General features: G+C 40.1%; 1 protein-coding gene across 1 annotated transcript; it reads right to left on the reverse strand.

The window, feature by feature from the left end:
- Nucleotides 1-527: 527 nt before the first annotated feature.
- LOC106140444 (microsomal triacylglycerol transfer protein) lies at nucleotides 528-18727 on the reverse strand. The gene is made up of 11 exons (XM_060948897.1): nucleotides 18386-18727; nucleotides 18122-18310; nucleotides 17902-18000; nucleotides 16790-17068; nucleotides 12115-12314; nucleotides 11723-12020; nucleotides 9818-10214; nucleotides 2028-2161; nucleotides 1659-1811; nucleotides 1260-1433; nucleotides 528-1174 (listed from the first exon to the last, which is right to left on the reverse strand). Exons 1-11 carry the CDS (start codon nucleotides 18659-18661, stop codon nucleotides 830-832), a joined length of 2544 nt encoding a protein of 847 aa, XP_060804880.1. The 5' UTR covers nucleotides 18662-18727; the 3' UTR covers nucleotides 528-829.
- Nucleotides 18728-21001: the final 2274 nt, after the last annotated feature.

Consider the following 21001-nt stretch of genomic DNA (forward strand, 5'->3'; position numbering starts at 1 on the left):
CATTTGGATTTTTATCAGACGACTTAGCTTTCATTTTTTCAGCAATCATTTTCAATATTTACCGTGCTCTTGAGGTAAATCCTAAGATTTACCAATTACATGGTGGTAAAAGTTCGAAATAAAAGAACGTTCGGACTTTTACCATGGAAAGTTGGTAAATCTTAGGTTTTACCGGAAAATCTTAGGATTTACCACAGTTCGGGCTTTTACAGTAACATATATAAAATAAATATATACGGGACAAATTACACAGATTGAGTTAGCCTCGAAGTAAGTTCGAGACTTGTTTTACGAGATACTAACACAACGATACTATATTTTATAATAAATACTTATATAAATAAACATCCAAGACCCAGGCCAAGCAGAAAAAGTTCTTTTCTCCTCATGCCCTGGCCGGGATTTGAACTCGGGACCTCCGGTGTCACAGACAGTGCGTACTACTACCGCTGCGCCACAGAAGGAAGGAAGGAATTTCCATGTAGGAATGGAATGAAACATAGAATGCAGGTATATAGGTAATTTTATTTTAGAAGTAAAATATTCTTTAAAAAATAAATATATTTGGAAAATCATAGCTTTAGATAAAATATTTTGAAACGTATTTTCTAATATCACTTATTCTATGTTTATAATAAAACAGATGACTAGTGCAGATGGTATAAAACATGATTTACATTTACGCATTAGTCGATGTCTGTGAATAAATTAAAAGTTACGTGAGATACCGAAACTTTTAATTTATTAATATCGCACAAGTAGTAAACATTTTGCAACGGATGAGATTCAATAATTAAAGCCCTAATAGAGTTCATGAGCACGGCGGCACTCAGCGCCTGTCGGCGGCGGCGAGGTGGCGGCAGGCGCCGTCGTTGTCGCGGCCCAGCGCCAGCGTGCGGCCGGCGCGGCGCAGCGTCCGCCGCCGGCGCGCCGCCAGCGTGTGGTTGGCGGTCTCCGCGTGCGCCGCGAGGTCTGCGCGCACGCACAGCGTCACGCCGTCGTAGAAGTCCATGTGCGCGTCCAGCGTGAGCGAGGGCGCTGCGCCGGCGCGGGCGGCGGCGAGCAGCGGGCCGGCGCCGCCCACGGCCGCCACGCCGGCGCGGCAGTCGCTCAGGGACGCCACGCGCAGCTCCAGGGTCGCGCGGGCACTGCGCGACCACAGCGACACTTGCGCCTGTTATTAAAATAGACGATGAATATAATAATAATATAATAGTATTATCGTCAAAGCTGGGGTTTATTTGATTCACGCGAGTCACCTGCGCGTCCACGGCGAAGCTGTCGAGGTGAAGCGCGCGGTGATGCAGCACGGCGCCGGTCACGAGCGGCGCGCGCGCCGTGCGCAGCAGCGAGCGGTCGCCGAGCGCGGCGCCGCGCAGCACCGGCGTGGGCTCGCTGCCCGCGCCCGCCCACACGTGCCCCAGCAGCTCCGCCTGCGATATAAGGGCGATAATGAGACCGGACACAGAATATAGAAAGTAAGAATGCTTAAGTGATTTTAGAGGGAGTCAAAAGAAAAAAAAAAAAAAAGGAAAACAGAAAAAGCTAACTCATTTTCTACTGATTCCATTCGTTTCTTCGAACAATTTTATATAGTGTGCTATAAGTTCAATTACTTCGCCGAATTTACTGCTAATAGTGAAATATGTGACGGCGACCTGTCCGGAGAAGAGCAGCAGCCCGGGCTGGTGCGTGTGGCGCAGGCGCGTGCGCAGGCCGGCGTGCGGCGCGGCGGCCGCGTGCGCGCCCTCGCCCAGCGGCGCCGCGTCCGCGCCCGCCAGCGACTCCAGCCCGCGCGCCCACACCTCCACCTGGAACGCGTACACTCAGATGATACCTTATCGCCACGCGTGGGTAAACCGATATAAAATACACAATATGTATTTTGACATATTATGTCAAAATCATAGTATTATGAGATTTGTCACAACGCGGCCGACGAAACGTGCGAACAATAAATTTTTCACACATAATTAGAAGTGTTGAAAGTTAAACAGAGAAGCACTGCCTAGTGGCAGCTCACGCACCGCGAGCAGCTCGTGGCCGGCGTCGAAAAGCGCGACCGTGCCGCGCCGCAGCGCGCCCGCCGCCGCCAGCTGCGTGGAGTGCAGCGCCGCGCCGCGCGCCCAGCCCGTCGCGCGCTGCAGCACGTGAGACGTGCCTGCACACCACACACAACACACAGATCATTCAATTACTTTTTTTTTTCGAGATACACTCGTAACATAATATTAGGTCCTTACATACGAAATTAGCGTTTTGTTAAATTGTTGATATTATTATTATTTATTCATACATACATTTATTTATTCATACATTACAAAATTAATATGAACTTAAACATTTGTACTAAGTTATATTTAACACGTTGAACGCCAGACGGCACACCGGTGGGCCCACTGACATAATCCGTTCGGGCCGTAGTGAAATTGCGTTTTCCGTAATTTTTGGCCATTTCGTTTTATTGCACCAAACGATTACAAATACGTTACTTCGTAATGTAGGCTATTTATTTTCTTGAATTATTACCAAAAAAGTGGAAATATTGAACTAGGCACACCGGTGACCCCCGCGGCCCGAACGGCAGGAATTTCGTAAATCCTTCTCCGCTGGCCACGGGGTCACGCAGCGGCCCACCCCGCGCCCCGCTACCGCTACCTTTGCTGGGAAAAGATCTCCTTATAGGATATAATATTGAAAGGTTTTTTGTGTGTTTTGATAATTTTTTAGCATTTCTTGAACTAGTAATGTCCCATTGCTGGGTAAATATCTCTCATGTTTCGTATTTTCTCTACAAGATGTTATAATTGCATTTAAGTTAAAAATATCGTGTGTTTTGTATTAACGCCTGTTTAAGTTGGTTTTGATTTTGTTTTTATTAGGTACATTTTATTTTATAGTTAAAAGTGAAGCTACAAACTGAAAAGTACCATATTGTTGCTCAATTTATCATTAGGATACCTACAAGCAAAATTCCTGTTTTCAGTTTTTTTTTTTTGCGTTTTTTTGGTATATCTATATATATAAAACTCTTCCGTTACTGAGTGACTGACTGACAGACAACGCACAGTCGAAACTACTGGTCGTAGACAGCTGAAATTTGGAATGTAGGTTCCTTGGGATATGTAGGGGAGCACTAAGAAAGGATTTTTGGAAATTCAACCCCCAAGGGGGGGAAAAGGGGTAAAAACGTTTCTATGAAAAATCTTATTCCTTGGGTTTATAAACTTGAAACTTGGCATGAACACGTACATAGGCAAGTAAATATGTTTGACATTATAAGTTTTTTCAAACTACCCTCCAATCGTGATTTAGGGTTTGCGATTTGGTGACTGATTTATTAACGCACAGCCGAAACCGCTCGGTATAGGAGTCTGAGATTTTGAACAGAGGTTCCTTTAGTAACATAAGTGAGCACTAAGAAGGGATTTTTGAAATGTCAACCCCCAAGGGGGGGAAACGGGATAAACTGAGCCGGGGCTGCGGGAAAGTTCTAACGAGATACCGTGGCCCCGGAACGCAAAGAGCAACTGAAGGAACGAGGTGGGTTTTAGTCAGTAAAAGTCTGACACTCCCTTCCGTTCCACCCAGAGCGGGAGAGGTCATTTGATGATTTCCCATCCTTAAAAAAAAAGACTTTGTATGACAACTTTCAGTCGTCTCTTTAACATACACGAGATCATTAAAAAACGCTATATATAACCGAATTACACGTGGGCAAAGCCGCGGGCGGAAAGCTAGTTTCTAATAAAACATTTAACCTAATAATTGGTTTTTGCATTTTAATATTACCTTTCTAATGATAAGTATCTAAATTAATAATTATTTTACTTTAAATATACTTTTGATATGGCAGTTCAGTACAGCCCTAATAATTTGACAAAAATTGGAAAAAAATCTAAGTGTTTACCCGTACAAAAGAACCAAGCCGAATCTTATATTCTACAGGGCCAAGCGGCCCACCTTAGTAACGTTATTGCATAGTATCTTTGCGTTTCGGCCAGTAAATTGCGTTTGAAGTGAAGCTCTCCGATGGCACACCGGTGACCACCAAAGCCTGAACGGAACAACACCCTTTGGCTCACCGGTAACCCCCGTGGCCTAAACGGAACAACATGCTTTTTCCTTCGGCGTTCAACGTGCTAAAAAACGTAGTTGCCGCGTCATTCTCGTTCTTTGTTTTATAATAAATTTTTTTATAGGTGGCCAGTTCTAACCTATTTCAATCTGTTGCTTATTTCAAAGAGGTTGCGTGATTGTATTTTCAAACACGTTTTGATGTATTTGCCACTTTCATTTCTCAAATTTCTTCTCTTTTGTTAGGAATTCCAAATTCAAATTTATACAGTACTAGCTGACCCACGCAACTTCGTTTGCGTGTATCCCGCTACTTCGACAAATACAGTCAACGCACCAACACATATTGGATACTAATTTTCAATTCACAATAACTTCTCTTTCCCTTAACCGCGTTTAAAATATTAAAATGTTTTTTGGTTTCTGAGACTCTTCTTTGATCGCCCCCCCTATCAGTTTTTGGAAAAAAATATTTAAGTAATGTACAGATTTTTTTTTGTCTTATATGTATAGATCAAAGTCGTAGTACCTACTTTTTAATATTATTTATTTTTTATGTACCGTTTTTATAGGGACGCTGCCCCCGCCGCCGCGGCCGGCCCGTACCGTGCCGCAATACTAATATCGTGATATCTCCTAAACTATATGTCTAAATAACACACTGTAAACTGCAAAAATAATCTAAATTAAATGCTCGTGATGATGAACTTACTTATTTTGATAAGGATATATGTATTATTGGTTATATCACCAGTTAAACATCACCCAACGAATTAAATGTTTTTTTAATACAGAAAAGTAGTTTTTGTGACTTAAATAAAAAAGCTGGATATATGTCATCGCGGACTTTTTTGTAGAACTAATAAAGACCAATGTTTTTGCTATACATTGTTCTTACTTGTATCCAACGGTATAAGCGGCGCACGCACAAATGCAATCTTCAATTAGATTTTTTTTCTGACTTCTTGGACATAAATCGCTATAACTCAGCTAATATAGTTTCAATGTATTTCAATTATATATAAAAACCTGTCGGAGAAAATACTCTTTCTATTAGTGAAAACCGCATCAAAATCCGTTGCGTAGTTTTATGCATACGAAGGGACTACAGACAAAATGGGCGACTTTGTTTTATACTATGTAGTGATTTGTGTTTCGTTAACCGTCATTTATTTGTTTTTTTTTTCTTTTGATTTTTCAAAATGGAAAACTTGAGATATTAAGTTATTTACGAGTACGAGTTATACCGTGGAAATTTTGGATACATCTAATGATTGTCTAAGTGCACTTCTTAATTTAGATATTGACGTGAGTACCTAGGATCCAATTATAATCCATATAGTTTCCGAAAAGCTGGACCCAGAGACTCGAAAGCAGTGGGAGCTGTATACTTTTGACCTGGGTTCGAATGAATTGCCAAAATTCAAGCACTTTAATTAACAGAGCATTAGAAAATTTAGAGAACGAAAATCAGGCCAGTAGCTCTCCTACTCACGTAACAAAGTGCATGGTAACTGTACATCTTACAGATGGGCATTGTGAGTTTTACTCTGAAAAACATAAGTTGTGTTTTTGTAAAAAAAGTAAGCTTTCTTTAGAAGATGACATGATTTTGTAAATAATAACAATATAAATGTATTAATTGTTTAGGTGGTAACCATATTATATACGAGTGTAGAAAATCATGTACATGTCGAATTTGTCATCAGCGACACCATTCTCTTTTACATCATAACGTACAAGGAAATTATAATTATTCTATAGTTCCAAATAGTCCATCTGATCATCATAATAATGATAAAGAATATAAACCATCAAATGTTTTACTACCTACTGCTTTAGTAACCGTTAAGTCAAAAGATATTGTACATAATCAAATAAGGACCATAATAGACCAAAGCTCACTAGCCTGTTTCATAACTGAGGCGGCTGTTCGACGAATACATTTAAAAAAAAATACCAATCCATAGAAATATATTTATCTTAGGTCACAAAAGGTCTACAGAGGTTAAGTACATGATTCAAATCACCTTAAAGTCAAGAGTTGATCCTACTTTCAAATAAAATGTGAATGCCTATATCAAGAGCAGCTTCCATCCTTCAAGTAACAACACCTTTACCAGAACAAGATATACATTTAAGCTGTTAAGGATAGAACTTAGAGCACCATTACTTAGCTGATCCTGAATTTAATATTTTTAATGATATTGATTTGTTACTTGGTAGTAATGTTTACGGTTTTATTATTATATTTATTTGAATTTTTTTTTACTATGGATATAATTATGGATATGGAATGGATAATGAAGCTGAAACACCTTTCAAAAATAATGTCAGCACTTGCAATTCCAAATTTATATTCTCACATATTGATCCTATAGACATTATCAATACCTTTAAAGAACTTAATCTGAAAAAGTCTGAGGATCATTGGGGTATGTCAGCTGTCTAATAAATTATTTCATAGTCAGCAATACGGCCTTACTGAGGGGAAATGTAAGTATAACTGATGCACGTATGGCTCTTGTCACTCATATTCTCAATGCATGGGAAGACTCACAGGATGCCATCGGAATATTTTGAGATCTGACCAAAGCATTTGATTGCGTAGATCATAGAACTCTTCTTCTCAAGCTCGCTCATTACGGGTTCGACGCTACTGCCGTTGAACTATAAAATCATATCTAATGATAGATTGCAGAAGTTAGATTTAAATAATACAAAATCGAAAGGAGCGAAGGTAAAAATTGGGGTACCGCAAGGTTCCATTTTGGGACCTTTTCTCTTTCTAGCATATATTACGACCTGCCTTGCATGATTGAGAAACAGACTGGCATCATGTTGTTTGCAGATGATGATTGTCACTAATTTATAAGATGAACCGCTGTAGCGTAATCTGTGATGATGTGAATAGCACTTTAGCCGCCATTTCTAACTGGTTTTCAATCAACAACTTACTGTTAAATGCAAATAAGATCCAATGCATTAAGTTTACACTTCCCAATGTGCGGCAGGCAAATGTGGATATTAGTATAAGTAGTAAAAGAGTAGATTTTGTTGATTTCTTAGGAATAACATTAGATTCAAATTTGAAATGGCATGCTCACATTTTGAAACTTTCTAAAAGGCTTAGTTCTGCAGCATACGCTATTCGTCGTATTAGGCATTTGACGGATGTGGCAACTGCTAAGCTAGTATATTTTAGTTATTTTCATAGTTTAATGTCATATGGTCTACTGTTTTGGGGACCAGCAGCAGACATTCAAACTATTTTCATTCTACAAAAAAGGGCTTGACTTTTTTTGTGACATTAAAAATAAAGTGTATGCGTCGGATTCCCCTTCAAGCGAAGAAATGGTTACCCGCATCAAACCGCATGCGATACTGTAACGCCAGGAATGCTTCGCAATGTCTGGGTTTCCATTTACCGGAGAGCTGACTTGTGCATCCAAGAAGGAGGTCGACGTTTTGAACCCTTTCTTTGAAAGGTAGGTAGGTTTTCAATCTTTCTTTGACTTAGTTACCAATATATTTTGTAATGTAGGTAATTATTTATTAGCTTGCATGAAGAGTTATGAATGTGGATGAAGCGAAGGAAGTATGCAGAGATCGTGGAAAGATGGTCTCTGTCTATCCCTCCGGGAAAAAGTCGTGGCTTTATGTATGTATGTCGGTAATTTTTATTTCTTTTGCATTTCATGCGAATATTTTCAAATCGATTGAATGTCTTAAACGACGTACCTCTGTCAAAGCAAAATGATTCTTATTGATTAAGTAAACGAGTCTTATTTGTTTGTTTTATTTTGACTATACCCAGCATGGGTATAGTCAGTAGTCTGAGCCGTCAGAATAATTTTATTTAAATTAAACGTCATCATTTTCACATTTAAAAAACCCTCAAAAACTACGTCACACGCTTTATTAAAGACCAATACTACAAGAAGAAACTAAAAAACTAAACATGTAAATAAATTTTGAAAAAAAAATATTTTTCTAGTATCAAGATCAAGTAAAGTACATAGTTGTCGAGATCGCTCAGCTGAATGAATTGTGTCGTTGACCTCTGAATCTTACGCGTCGCTTTTCCGCAGGCCGGGGTGATATGACGTATTTAGGATCGTAGGTTTTTGAACCGATATTTTTCTTTTAACGTTTTTAAATATCCTTTAGATGAGTACACTTAACAGTTAAATTTATGCAGTTGAATTAAAAGTCACCCTGTATTAGTGCAGTGATTATTAAGAATAAGTGCAGTTTTACTTCATAGAACATTATCTTCCTTTACAACTTTCAGTTATGTGAATAAATAAATACATGCATCATCAAATTAATACCAAAAGATTACCAATTTTTTTTTTTCAAAATTTGGATGCCTTTTTTCGCAAGGAAAAATTTCAACTCCAATAGGGCAGTCCAAACTGCTACAAAGATTTTTTTTTAATCTCGTCCATATGGTTTTTTAGTAAAGGGTGCAATGAACTACATATGAGATGGCAAAAGTGCATAGATAATAATGGTATCTACTTTGATTACATACATACATACATAAACTCACGCCTCTTTCCCGGAGGGGTAGGCAGAGACTACCTCTTTCCACTTGCCACGATCCCTGCATACTTCCTTTGCTTCATCCACATTCATAACTCTCTTCATGCAAGCTCGGCGGTTTCGGGCACTTTTGACCTGACCCTTCACCAGGACGTCCTTAATTTGATCAAGATATGTTCGTCTAGGTCTTCCCACCCCGACCTTTCCCTCCACACTGTCCTTGTATATCTGCTTAGTCAACCTGTTTTCATTCATCCTCTCCACATGACCGAACCATCTCAACATACCCTTTTCTATTCCTGTAACTACATCTTCTTTCACATCACAACATTCCCTTATCACGCTGTTCCTTATCCGGTCACTCAATTTCACACCCAACATACTCCTTAACGCTCTCATTTCCACTGCATTTATTCTGCTTTCGTGCTTCTTTTGCCATACCCAACTTTCACTCCCATACTTTAATGTCGGGACCAACACGCCCCTGTGCACAGACAGTCGAGCCTTTTTGGATAGTTTCTGACTGCTCATAAAGGCATGCAAAGCTCCATTCACCATGTTCCCCGCGTTCACTCTCCTTTCAATATCACTATCACACTTGCCATCTGATGTAAACTTTGATCCTAGATATACAAACTCTTTCACTTGCTCAACTTTTTCTCCTCCAATCACAATATTACATGCTGTCATTTCTTTCTCCATTTCAAAAACCAGTGTTTTAGTTTTACTTACGTTCACTTTCATTCCTTTCTCTTTTAAAGCTTCATGCATACAGTTTACCATCTCCTGTAACTCCTCCGCTGATGACGCCAGTATAACCTGATCGTCGGCATAGAGCAGACATTTGACGAGTAATTCATTCATCCTTAATCCACTTTCAGACTCTTTCAAATCTGTCAAACAACTATCCATAAATAGGTTGAACAGCCACGGTGACGCAACACATCCCTGCCTAACACCTTTCTCAACTCACTTTGATTAATTGAATAAATATACTCGTATAATAAAAAAAAATTTCAAACGCCTACTTCATATGTAAGGACCTAATATACCTATAAATAAATAAAAGACCAAACTACTTGTTCTCGCTCGAAGCACTTTAGGCATTTATAAGAAATTTTAAATCATGAAAACTACTTTTGATAATTAGGCACAAGGAAAATTATGATGAAATCGCCACTCCCATACATACCGGGATTGGCCCTCGCCAGCCACGAGCGGTCCCGCAGCGGCAGCCCCGGCAGCAGCGCGCGCAGCTCGGCGCTGGCCGCCACGCGCTGCCACAGCACGCGGCGCAGCTCGGGCGGCGCGGCGCGCAGCTGCGGCGCCAGCGCCAGCAGCGCCGCCGGCCGCCGCCGCAGCAGCAGGTCCAGCGCCGCCGCGCGCACCTCCAGCGCGCGCCCGCCCGCCGCCGCCACGCGCTGCACGCTGTCCGGCAGCGCGGCCGCGGGCAGCGCCTCGAGCGCGTCCAGCGCGGCCAGCGCCACGCCGGGCGCGCCGCGCTCCAGCTGCGCCGCCAGCGCCGCCGCCGCCTCGGGCGCCGCCAGGTTGCCGAGCGCGTGCAGGCGTGTGATGCGGCACGGGTCCTCCTGCACCGAGATTACGTTCTATATCATTCACAGGTAACCGGTTCACATTATGGCTTCTTAAATGCTTATGCATTTTTGACATGGTGTTGACATAATTTGTACAGTAGGTACCTTTGTACATATCTTATTTTATCTATATTTATTTGACGAAATATTCGTATTAATATGCTATGCTAAATAAAGTATAAATATAAATAATAAAGTATAAATATGCTATGCTTTGCTGACGATATGAAGGTTTTTTCTACTATATCATCGCAATCTGACGCAGCTGCTCTTCAAGCTGATATTGCGCGGCTTGAAGAGTATTGCTCTCAAAACGACCTTGACCTAAATCCCTCCAAATGTTGTGTCATTACCTATACCAGAAAAAAACATATTATCCCGACCACAAACTATCTTAAGCAAATGCCATTGCAGCGTTCGTCATCAGTTCGTGACTTGGGAGTCGAGCACGACACTAAATTAATATTTGACACCCATGTAAATAAAATAATTTCGAAGGCTCTTAGATCTCTTGGATTCGTCCTAAGGTGCTCTTCAACGTTTAAATGCATCAAAACTATAAAAATATTATATTGTACATATGTTCGAACTCACCTTGAATACGCTTCACAAGTATGGAATCCCTTGTATAATATCTATATAGATCGCCTAGAAAATATACAGCGTAAGTTTGTCAAATATTTATGTTACCGCATGAGACTGAAATTCAGCTCTGATAATTATTTAACCTTATGCAAACAACAACATCTAGTTCCTCTAAAAATACGTCGTGATGTCGCAGACATAGTTTATTTGTTAAAAATTGCTAGTGGTTCAGTGGATTCCCCTGAACTCCTATCTAAATTAAAAATCGTCGCTCCCTCTAGGAATCTTCGATATACGCCTCTTATATCTGTACCGGTTGTATCAACTAAGTATCGGAAGAACTCTTTTATGTTGCGTGTTGGCCAAAATTTTAATAATATCTGTAGAATTGTGGATTTGGACTTATTTGCCACAGGCATAGCAAAAGCGAAACGTCTACTTTACGATCACTTTCTTCAGTGACAACAAAATTTTCCTTTTATTTTGTATCTCATAAGATAGGTATCTAATTTAGTTTAATTATATTGTATACTGCATCTTGCACGTGAATCGTAGAACATATCTTGTAAAAACTTTTACTTTAAGTTTCTATTATTTTTTTTAAACTCTAAGTTTGTGTTGTCAGTGTTCAACTTTTTCTATTTATCTTGTTTCTTATTTGTGAGGACCTTTAATTGGCTCCTTTGCTAACTAGCTTTATTTCTACTACTATATTATGTTTGTAGCTGTTGGTCTTCCTATTAAAAATAAAATAAAAAAAAATAAAAAAAAAAAAAAAAAAGTATTGAAATCATATGTCATATATGTATATGTGTCACTAAAACCACCAATTCATCGACCGAACCTTAAAATTTAAATTTAAAATATGTGTAAAATAGCGTCTCTTAAAGAGAAATAAGATTCCCCAGACCACCAACCTTACACCGAGCGAGATCCTTCAGCAGATGATCGCGCACTTCGCGCTGCTGCGGCTGGTGGCGCGCGCGCGCGGCGGCGGCGAGCAGCGCGGCGTCGGCCACGTGCGGCGCGCGCGCCTCGCGGGCCAGCTGCAGCAGCGCGTCGGCGCCGGCGGCGGGGCCCGCCAGCGCCGCGCCCGCCAGCAGCTGCAGCGCGGGCTGCCGCGGCGCGTCCTCGTGCAGCAGCTGCAGGTGCTGAATGGCCGCCGACAGACCGGCCGCCGACCCGCTCAGACCCACCAGCCGGTACAGCGTCGGCCTGCGTGGAAATATCAGTTACATGACATTGCACACTACAGCTGATTCTGCTCGACGTTTACTCGATCACCAGCAGATGATGTTGAATGCCTTACAGAAGGTCGTAGTAGCGGTCGTCTTCCAAGACGCGGCGCACGGCGGCGGCGGGCGCGGCGGCCAGCGCCGGCAGCGCGCGCAGCGCCGCGCCCGCGCCGCGCTCGCCGCCGCCCGCGCCCGCCGCCTCCTCGCCGCCCGCGCCCGCCAGCGACAGCAGCTCGGACAGCGCCGGCTCCAGTTCCTCATCCCACTCCCATTTCTGAAAAAACAACACGAGCTTTTCGAACTTTTAAATGTACTACGAACACTCATTTTTAGGTTTTATTTGTCATGTTATTTTACATCACATTTTGAAAGCAGCCATACGACATACTCCGTAAATACATAAAAGTAATTTCTAGTTTAAGTCCAGTCCAATAATACATGATAAAGATAACATAAAATGTTGAAACATTAACGATGTGAAGGTGTATGTAGTCTATGTAGAGCGAAGGCCGCCGGTGTATCTGCGGCTGCGCATCTCCACGCGATGTCCACACGCATATTGATCCAGCTGTTCTTACATAAATCAATAAAAACATTCTGTACTTTGAAATAAAATCAAAAGTTAGAAAACAAATCTATTAAAATTACGAGTATTACTGTAAATTTTTGAGTGACAATTATAAGTGAACCTGCAGAAAACATTGGAGCCATAATAATTTTATTTCCAAAAGAATTAAGGAAATACATACTAATGTATCAACTATGCATCGTTATGCATTTTTTTAGTCGTTTACTAATGTTAATGTTCATACCAGATAGGTTATAATTGGTTGTCTTCCTTATTACTATTTAATATTATTAAAATATGGATATTAAAAAAAAACAATTTGAATAAATTATTAATTACAAAATCTTTTTGAGCCTGTACAGGTTGGTTTCGGCACACGTGGAGGGTGTGAAGCTGCAGTGCATGCCGTGCGCACCTTTACTCATTCCAATATGTGCGAAGTTCTTTTAAAACTAGATGTCAAAAACGCCTTTAATTCGGTCAACAGGGATACCTTGCTGAATGAAATTAAATTGCATGTTCCGGAATTGTACAACTTTTTACTACAATGCTACCATACTCCTTCAAAATTAGTACACAAATATAATGAGATTGATTCGGCCACGGGTTGTCAGCAGGGTGATCCCCTCGGTCCAGCTATTTTCAGTTTGGCAATTAACTCAATAATTCACGGTTTAAATTCAAAATTAAACGTATGGTACCTTGATGACGGAACCCTAGGTGGAGACTTTAAAACAGTTTTGAAAGATTTAATTGATATAAAAAACAAGTTCTCTAATATTGGTCTGGAATTAAATTTTGTTAAATGTGAATTATATATTTCTGAAACTTTAAATACATCTTTGGCATCTCAAATTATTCAAAATTTTAATAACATAGCCCCTAATATTAAAATTTTGACAAAAGATAGTCTCTACCTACTTGGTTCACCGATATTTGATGAGGCCATACCTTCCCTTCTTAGTAAATCAATTTCAAAATTCACTGACTATTCGGACCGCCTCACCAAAATTAGCAGTCACTCTGCGTTATTCGTTCTAAAATTCTGTTTATTCATACCAAAATTAACTTACCTGCTCCGTTGTTGCCCTATTTGGAAATACCCCACTTTGGTCCAACCTATTGATCAACTTTTAAAAAATAAAATTGAATTAATACTCAACATAAGTTTTGGCGAAGAGGCATGGACCCAAGCCTCCCTTCCAATTAGGAATGGAGGCTTAGGAATCCGAAAAATTTCTTGTGTAGCCCTGCCGGCCTTCTTGTCCTCTATCCACAGCACATCTAATCTCGTAGGTAATATTCTTAAGGTCCCTGCGACTACAAACTACGAGATTGCGTGCTTGGATGAGGCCACAAATGCCTGGCTAACCGGACCGAGTCCAAATCTACCCTCCAAGCTACAAAGCCAAAGGGCCTGGGATTCCATTTCATCTAATTTTATTTTCAGTTCTCTTTTGGAAAATTCCTTTAGCAGAGATAGGGCTAGACTATTAGCCGTGTCCAGACCAGAGTCCGGACATTGGCTTCATGCCTATCCATCTCCTGCTTTAGGAACTTTTCTAAATCCCCTAACTCTTCGCGTGGCTGTCGGTCTCAGAGTCGGGGCTGAAGTCTGTGTGGACCACAGCTGTGCCTCTTGTGGGGTTTCTGTTGATCGCCTAGGTCACCATGGCCTTGCCTGCTCCTCGGGTGCCGGCCGCCAATCCCGCTATGCTGCTCTCAATGACATCCTGAGATGGGCGCTTGTCAGCGCCGACGTCCCCGTGGCCCTTGAGCCCCAGATCGTGCGAGACGATGGCAAGCGCCCCGACGGGATGTCATTGATACCCTGGCGCATGGGTCGCGCGCTGGTCTGGGACGCCACTTGCGCAGATACGCTGGCGGCGTCCTACCTCCCTGCGACCAGTAAACAGGCTGGTGCGGCGGCGGACGCCCGGGAGCGCTTCAAGACCAATAAATACAGTTATCTTGGCACCCAGTACGAGTTCGTACCGTTTGGTGTCGAGACACTTGGTCCTTGGGGCAAGGGCGCGCGGGAGCTCCACAAGGCGCTCAGCAAACGCCTGAGGGAGGCAACAGGAGACCCTCGCGCGGGCAGCTTTCTTGCGCAGCGTATTGCTATTGCAATACAGCGCGGGAATGCTGCCTGCGTGATGGGAACCCTTCCTAGGGGTCCAAATTTAAACAATAATGTTTTTGGCTTGTAATTTAGAATAGTTTTTAAACGGTTTTATTTAGCTCACCCCGTTTGTTTTATTTATTCTTGGGTCAAATTTAGTAATTCAAATTTCACCCTCTTCCTGTCAACCGATTAATCTGAAATTTTGTATACACTTTGGATTTTGGTGACAATATAATTATGTTTATTCATTATCATTATAAATTCAAGATGGCCGCCGTTACAAAATGGCGGATAATTTAGGTTTCATTAATCCCATCAATATGGGTATCAAATGAAAGGGCTCAACAAGCAAAATACAATATACTATAAAAAATTGAAATCCAAGATGGCGGCCTCTACAAAATGGCGGATAACTTAGGTTTTATCAATCCCATCAACATGGGTATCAAATGAAAGGTCTCAACAAGTAGAATACAATTTACTATTCAAAATTAAAATCTAAGCAGTGGGATAAAATGTAGCCTATGTTACTCCTGAAGGTTAAGTCTATCCCTGTGCCAAATTTCATTCAAATCGGTCCAGTAGTTTTTGAGTTTATTCGTTACAAAAACAAATAAAAATAGGTAAAAAAACTTTTTAAGTTAAACGGTTTTATGTTAAACATACATTGCAATGTTTAATATAAATGTACTAAAAACCAAAAAATAAAAAAATAGGTAAAAAAACTTTTTAAGTTAAACGGTTTTATGTTAAACATACATTGCAATGTTTAATATAAATGTACTAAAACCCAAAAAATAATAAAATAGATACAGTCGTGGGAATTATAAACATATGCATAGACTAGACTAAAATAAAACCGTGGGGCACGTCAATTGTCTACAATCGTTGATTAAAATGTTTGTTTTGTAATGTTACACTATAATTAGGCAGTTGTTCAACCGACAACGATGGACGTGTGATAAGTAGGGCTAGAATGTGGAAACAAGTTAGCAAGCTCGATTAAGCGAGTTTTAGGGTTCCATAATGTTGAGCGAGTAGTACTTTTATCATAAGTTTTGTCGATTAAAGACAAACTACGAGCAGTGAAACGATTCCTCGCTAGCCAGCAAAATAGTAAGTAATTTGCGCACCGTATGCGGGCCAACTGCCTAACGACGAATTAAACGATTCTTCTATCGCACATTAAGTCTATAATTTGTAGACAATTGACGTGCCCCACGGTTTTATTTTAGTCTAGTCTATGCATATGTTTATAATTCCCACGACTGTATCTATTTTATTATTTTTTGGGTTTTAGTACATTTATATTAAACATTGCAATGTATGTTTAACATAAAACCGTTTTTTATTATTATAAAATAATTAATATTAGTTTAAATTATTTAATTAGGTATATTTATTATTAGTACTTTTCTGATTAATTATAAACAATTGTATCTTAACAATTACTTTGAAAAATAAAGGTCAAGCTTTAAAAAAAAAAAAAAAAAATTTGAATAAATAATAAGATAATAAAGGCAAGTTCCTTATCACTATGCGAGACGGGAGTCAAAGTTCGTGCGCATTTCTCAGATAACAACCTCACATTGTATTGATACCGCCAACAAGATCATTTGACAGCAAATTTCATTACGGATAATATAATTTTTTTAAGAAAGTTCTTTTATTTAAAACCTCTTTGTTTGACTTATTAGTACCTATCTTATCTACCTACTTGAAACAAAGCCAGTTTATTCCCGTCATGTTGCCTTATATTTACATTAACATCAAGATTTTTGCGTGGCAGCTGGACAATTTCGTAATCTTTATTTGGTTGCGAGTAATTATTATTGAAAGTATTGCTCTTAGGAGAGTTGTCACTATGTTGGTTTTTAACTGAAGCTGTTGAGAAATAGGAACTACATAGTAATGTCAACAGAGGGGACTCAGCTGGTACTTTGCTGGCAGTGTTAGAAGACAAAGAATCTTTCTTGGTTGTAATAATATCATTCTCACTCATTAACAGATTTATTTACGCTTGAAGTACTCAAAAATGATGAAATGGTATTCTGACCTGAGGTTCTGCCTTCAGGGTCAAATCGTCAGGCTTGAGATGGGGCGGTATGGCCTGCAGAGCCTGGTGCAGCTCGGCGGGCGCGGGCGCGGGCGCGGGGCGGGCGTGCGCGGCGCGCAGCGCGAGCGAGTGCTCGGCGCGCAGCAGCAGCAGCGCGCGCGGCGAGCCCAGCGCCGCCGTCTCGCGCGCGCGCACGCCGGCCAGCGCGTCCAGCGCCGCCGACAGCGAGTACGTGGCGCGCCGCCGCCACTGCCCCGCCTCTTCCCACTCGCACTTCGTCTTGGAGCCAACATATTTTAGTATTTATATAGAAGCAGCTAGATTTAGCTCTGAATTGTTGAATTCATGTAAACTGTCACAATTCAAGACTGTTGGCTCTGTCTACCCCGTGAGGGACATAGACTAGGCACAGGAACTTTGTAAAGAATTGTAGTTTGATTTAAACCTAATACAAAATTTTATACACTCTGTACATACATAAATCTATACAAAATTGCAAATACATAAAAAAAAATTTGATTTTTACTTTCTATTAACTATTATTACAATTTCATGATCGTCAATTAATCTGAACAATGTATTCTCTCGTTCACATTTCTAGTTTGAGTAATTGTGAAGTTCATGTTGTTGAAGAAAATGCTGCAGTGCGGTTTGCTACTGCTTCTTCTGCACTGACGCTTTGGAAGTGGCAGTTAACTTAGTTTTAAGTAATTCATTTAACTTCAACCAATGTTGTGAAACCAAAAGATATGACAATTATTAAGTGATATGAAGTATCCCATAAATTCTCGTATGAATAACATTTTTGAATTTTTGAGACATGACTTATTGTATTTATGCTAAATGCCACAAACTAAACGAACAGTTAAAATTGCCAAAATTTAAATATCATTCACACTCCACTGAATCAAGAAATATGATTTAACCAGGAACTTTAAATTAATTACATAAAACACTAAGATACCAAATAAAAGTTTTGTTAATTCTTATAAGAGTATCTGCTTCTATCTATCTAGTTGTTCGAGGTAAAAAATGTGTAGGTAGGTACTCTCAGTAACTATTAAATCTGCATAGGCACTAATAAACAAAATTATTTAAAAAAAAATGAACACCTTTGTTTTGTAAATGGTTGTGAGTGAAGAAGACTCGTACAGCACATCGCAGGGCCCAGACACGTCCGTCTCTTTGCTTTCACCGTCAATAGCTCGAAACTTGAAAAAACACACTTTGGTTGAAATACAAGTACCTACTTAATAAAATTTGCTTGGCTGTTCAGATTTTATTTAATAATCACTTATTTAAATAAATAACAAATTCTTAACAATACATTACCTGAAAAAGACTGATGATAGACTTCTTATAATTGAGCAGGTCCACCGGATCTTTGTCGTCCAGATATGCAGTCTGCACGATGCCGTGCGTCAGCCGCGCGTAGAACGCGGACTCTCCCAGGGAGCCCCACGAGGACGCCGCGGAGACCTCGCCCTTCTTGCCTGCCGTGTACAGCTGGGGCGATTCCAGCTGAATCAGATGTTACTGTTATCGGATCAACCCAGCGATTTGCAGGTCCACCATCACAGTGCAGTAAGTACTTACGTGGAACTTTAACAGGAAGTCGGTTTCCTGGCTGCTCCATACCGGCTCCACTCTCACGACCGCCTTTATTCTATAACCGATCGATCTCCCGCTCTCGAGCTCATCATTAATTGATACTGAAGTGTTTAGATCGTATAAGACCGGTGTTTGAAACAATTTAAACTCGCCGTATTCTCGCGGAACTGATGAAGTAGAAGCCAAATATAATGGAAAAATAAAAAGATATATAAATAATCTGATTAAATGTTGACTGCTATAAGATTTATATAAAAACATTTTAAACAAAACAACTATTAGGTACAAACTATATCCACTAGCGCAAGCGCAACACAAAACATAACACGGTACTGACTGACTGTCTGAGGTTGTGGGTGATTGGTCGGCTGGACTGTGACGTTAGTACATGTTGTGATTGATATTGACAGTGACAATACTTATCTAAGCGACCACGGCGGAGATTATGTACAACTTAGAAAATAAAATTACTTTATAATCAATTTTTAACATTAGCGTAAAGCTTACAAACGGTTTCTTGTCGTGTGGTTTCCGTCACGTTAGAATAGGAACACATCTCTTCCTCATTACAAGGGAAAGAAGCACATTCATCTAGTGCCAGTTCCCATGCTGACTGTGCAAACCATAGCGTGTGCTAACTACTTACTTCTCCTCCCTTGCATATTGTTAAACTTAATATCAAGGGAAAGGCTAATAATCTGGGATTCTTCTTATATAATTATATCTACCTTTGATGGGATGCGAGTGCTCAGCATATTCTCCTTATAGTTAAGTTGCCAAACGTTAGTAACCTAGTTTCCTTATCAATTAACTTCTTTGCATTTAAATTTAATGCGAGTGCTCAGCATATTCTCCTTATAGTTAAGTTGCCAAACGTTAGTAACCTAGTTTCCTTATCAATTAACTTCTTTGCATTTAAATCGACAATCAAGTTATGATGAGTCAAAAAATCGGCACCTAATATTGCCTGATTAACATCAGCAATTACAAAAGTCCAATGATAAGGGCGTCGAAGATTTAAATTTAATGTCAAGTGTTTTATACCAAATGTCTTAATTTCACTATTATTAGCCGCAAATAACTTATAGTCCGTACATGTTTCACGTTTTTGTTTACAGGTTGCCGGAATAACAGAAATATTCGCACCAGTATCCACTAAAAATTTAAGTTCATTTTCCCTGTCATAAACACATAGGCGGTGATTATTCGTAGGTACAATATTTCCCGCCGTCGATTGCACCTCCATTAGTTTTCCGTATTTTTTTCCGTTGGAGTTTTCCACGCACAGGGTTGCTCACATTTCCTCGCTCTATTCCTAAAACGATAATGCCATTTGCATAACCAATTAGGATCATTAGGAGTCCTGGACTTTGACCTCGATCTGTTTCTAAAATTTTGTCGTCCTCGATATGATGATCGGCGATGTTGACTCACCTCTTCACGCAAGGATGCTACTTCCAGGTGTAATTTATGCATCTGAGTCAACAGATCATTAACAGGAAACTGGGTACTCCCTGAAGATGTATTGTTAATTTCTGCGATATCAGAACTGCGTACACTTTCCATTATCTTGTCAGCAATCTTCGCTAAATTATCCAATGTTTGATCCTGACTTACTGTGAGTACAGCTCTCACGGATGATGGCAGACGAGCAATCCATAAATTATGCAATGTATGGTCGGAAACTTGCGCTTTTTGTCCTAATTCACGCATACGCCGCACTAATTGAGAAGGTTTTTGCATTCCCAATTCCATCTCGCCAACTAATTTTTGAAATTGACGTTCCGCACTTTCTTCATAAACTTGTAATAAACGTTCTTTAATGGCCTTAAATTTATTAGTTTCAGGTGGCGACAATACAATATCACTAACTTGTTGCAATGCATCTCGATTCAACTTTGCTACCACTACATCAAAATTGGCTCCATCACTTTGCTTTTGAGGCAAAAGGATACTCTCAATCTGCGCGAACCATAAACGTGGCATTTCAGCCCAAAAATCCGGTAATCGGGCTTGAAGAGCGATAGCAGCTAAATCCGTATTAGACGTACCTTGTGCCATTTTTGACGATCCTTGTAGCGGGGCTCCAGCACTTAAGTCCTTGTTCATTATTAATTAGTCCAAAACTCTTCACTAAATTGTCAACTGTTTATCACTAGTGTCTCTATTTATCGCAAATAACACTATGCACTTATATCTATTCCAGTAGACACTTAACAACTCTCACACTATTTTTTTAAAATGAAACACTAGGAAAATCGGGGTCACCAATTATAGGCTCCTACTAAATATGTAAAAATTAAATAATTTGTTTAATTAAAATATTCTTGAGTGCCTATTTTGTTATAGTGTGAGGGTCCTAATCTACTGGGAGCACCGCCACTGATCTTCAATAATAAATTGTTCTATATAATTAAATTTTACTTTTATTAATGAATTAATTTTCAATAACTAAACAATACGTATACGCGTGAGGACCAGTGCGCAGTAACTGACCACACGCCATTCATTCGTCGCTCTCATACAAAATCGCTGACACATAACAGTCACACTTACATTGTGTCCCTACATCCTTTTATGACGATTTTGCTTTCCAATAGC

This window comes from Amyelois transitella, chromosome 17, assembly GCF_032362555.1.
Source record: "Amyelois transitella isolate CPQ chromosome 17, ilAmyTran1.1, whole genome shotgun sequence".
Taxonomy (NCBI): Eukaryota; Metazoa; Arthropoda; class Insecta; order Lepidoptera; family Pyralidae; genus Amyelois; species Amyelois transitella.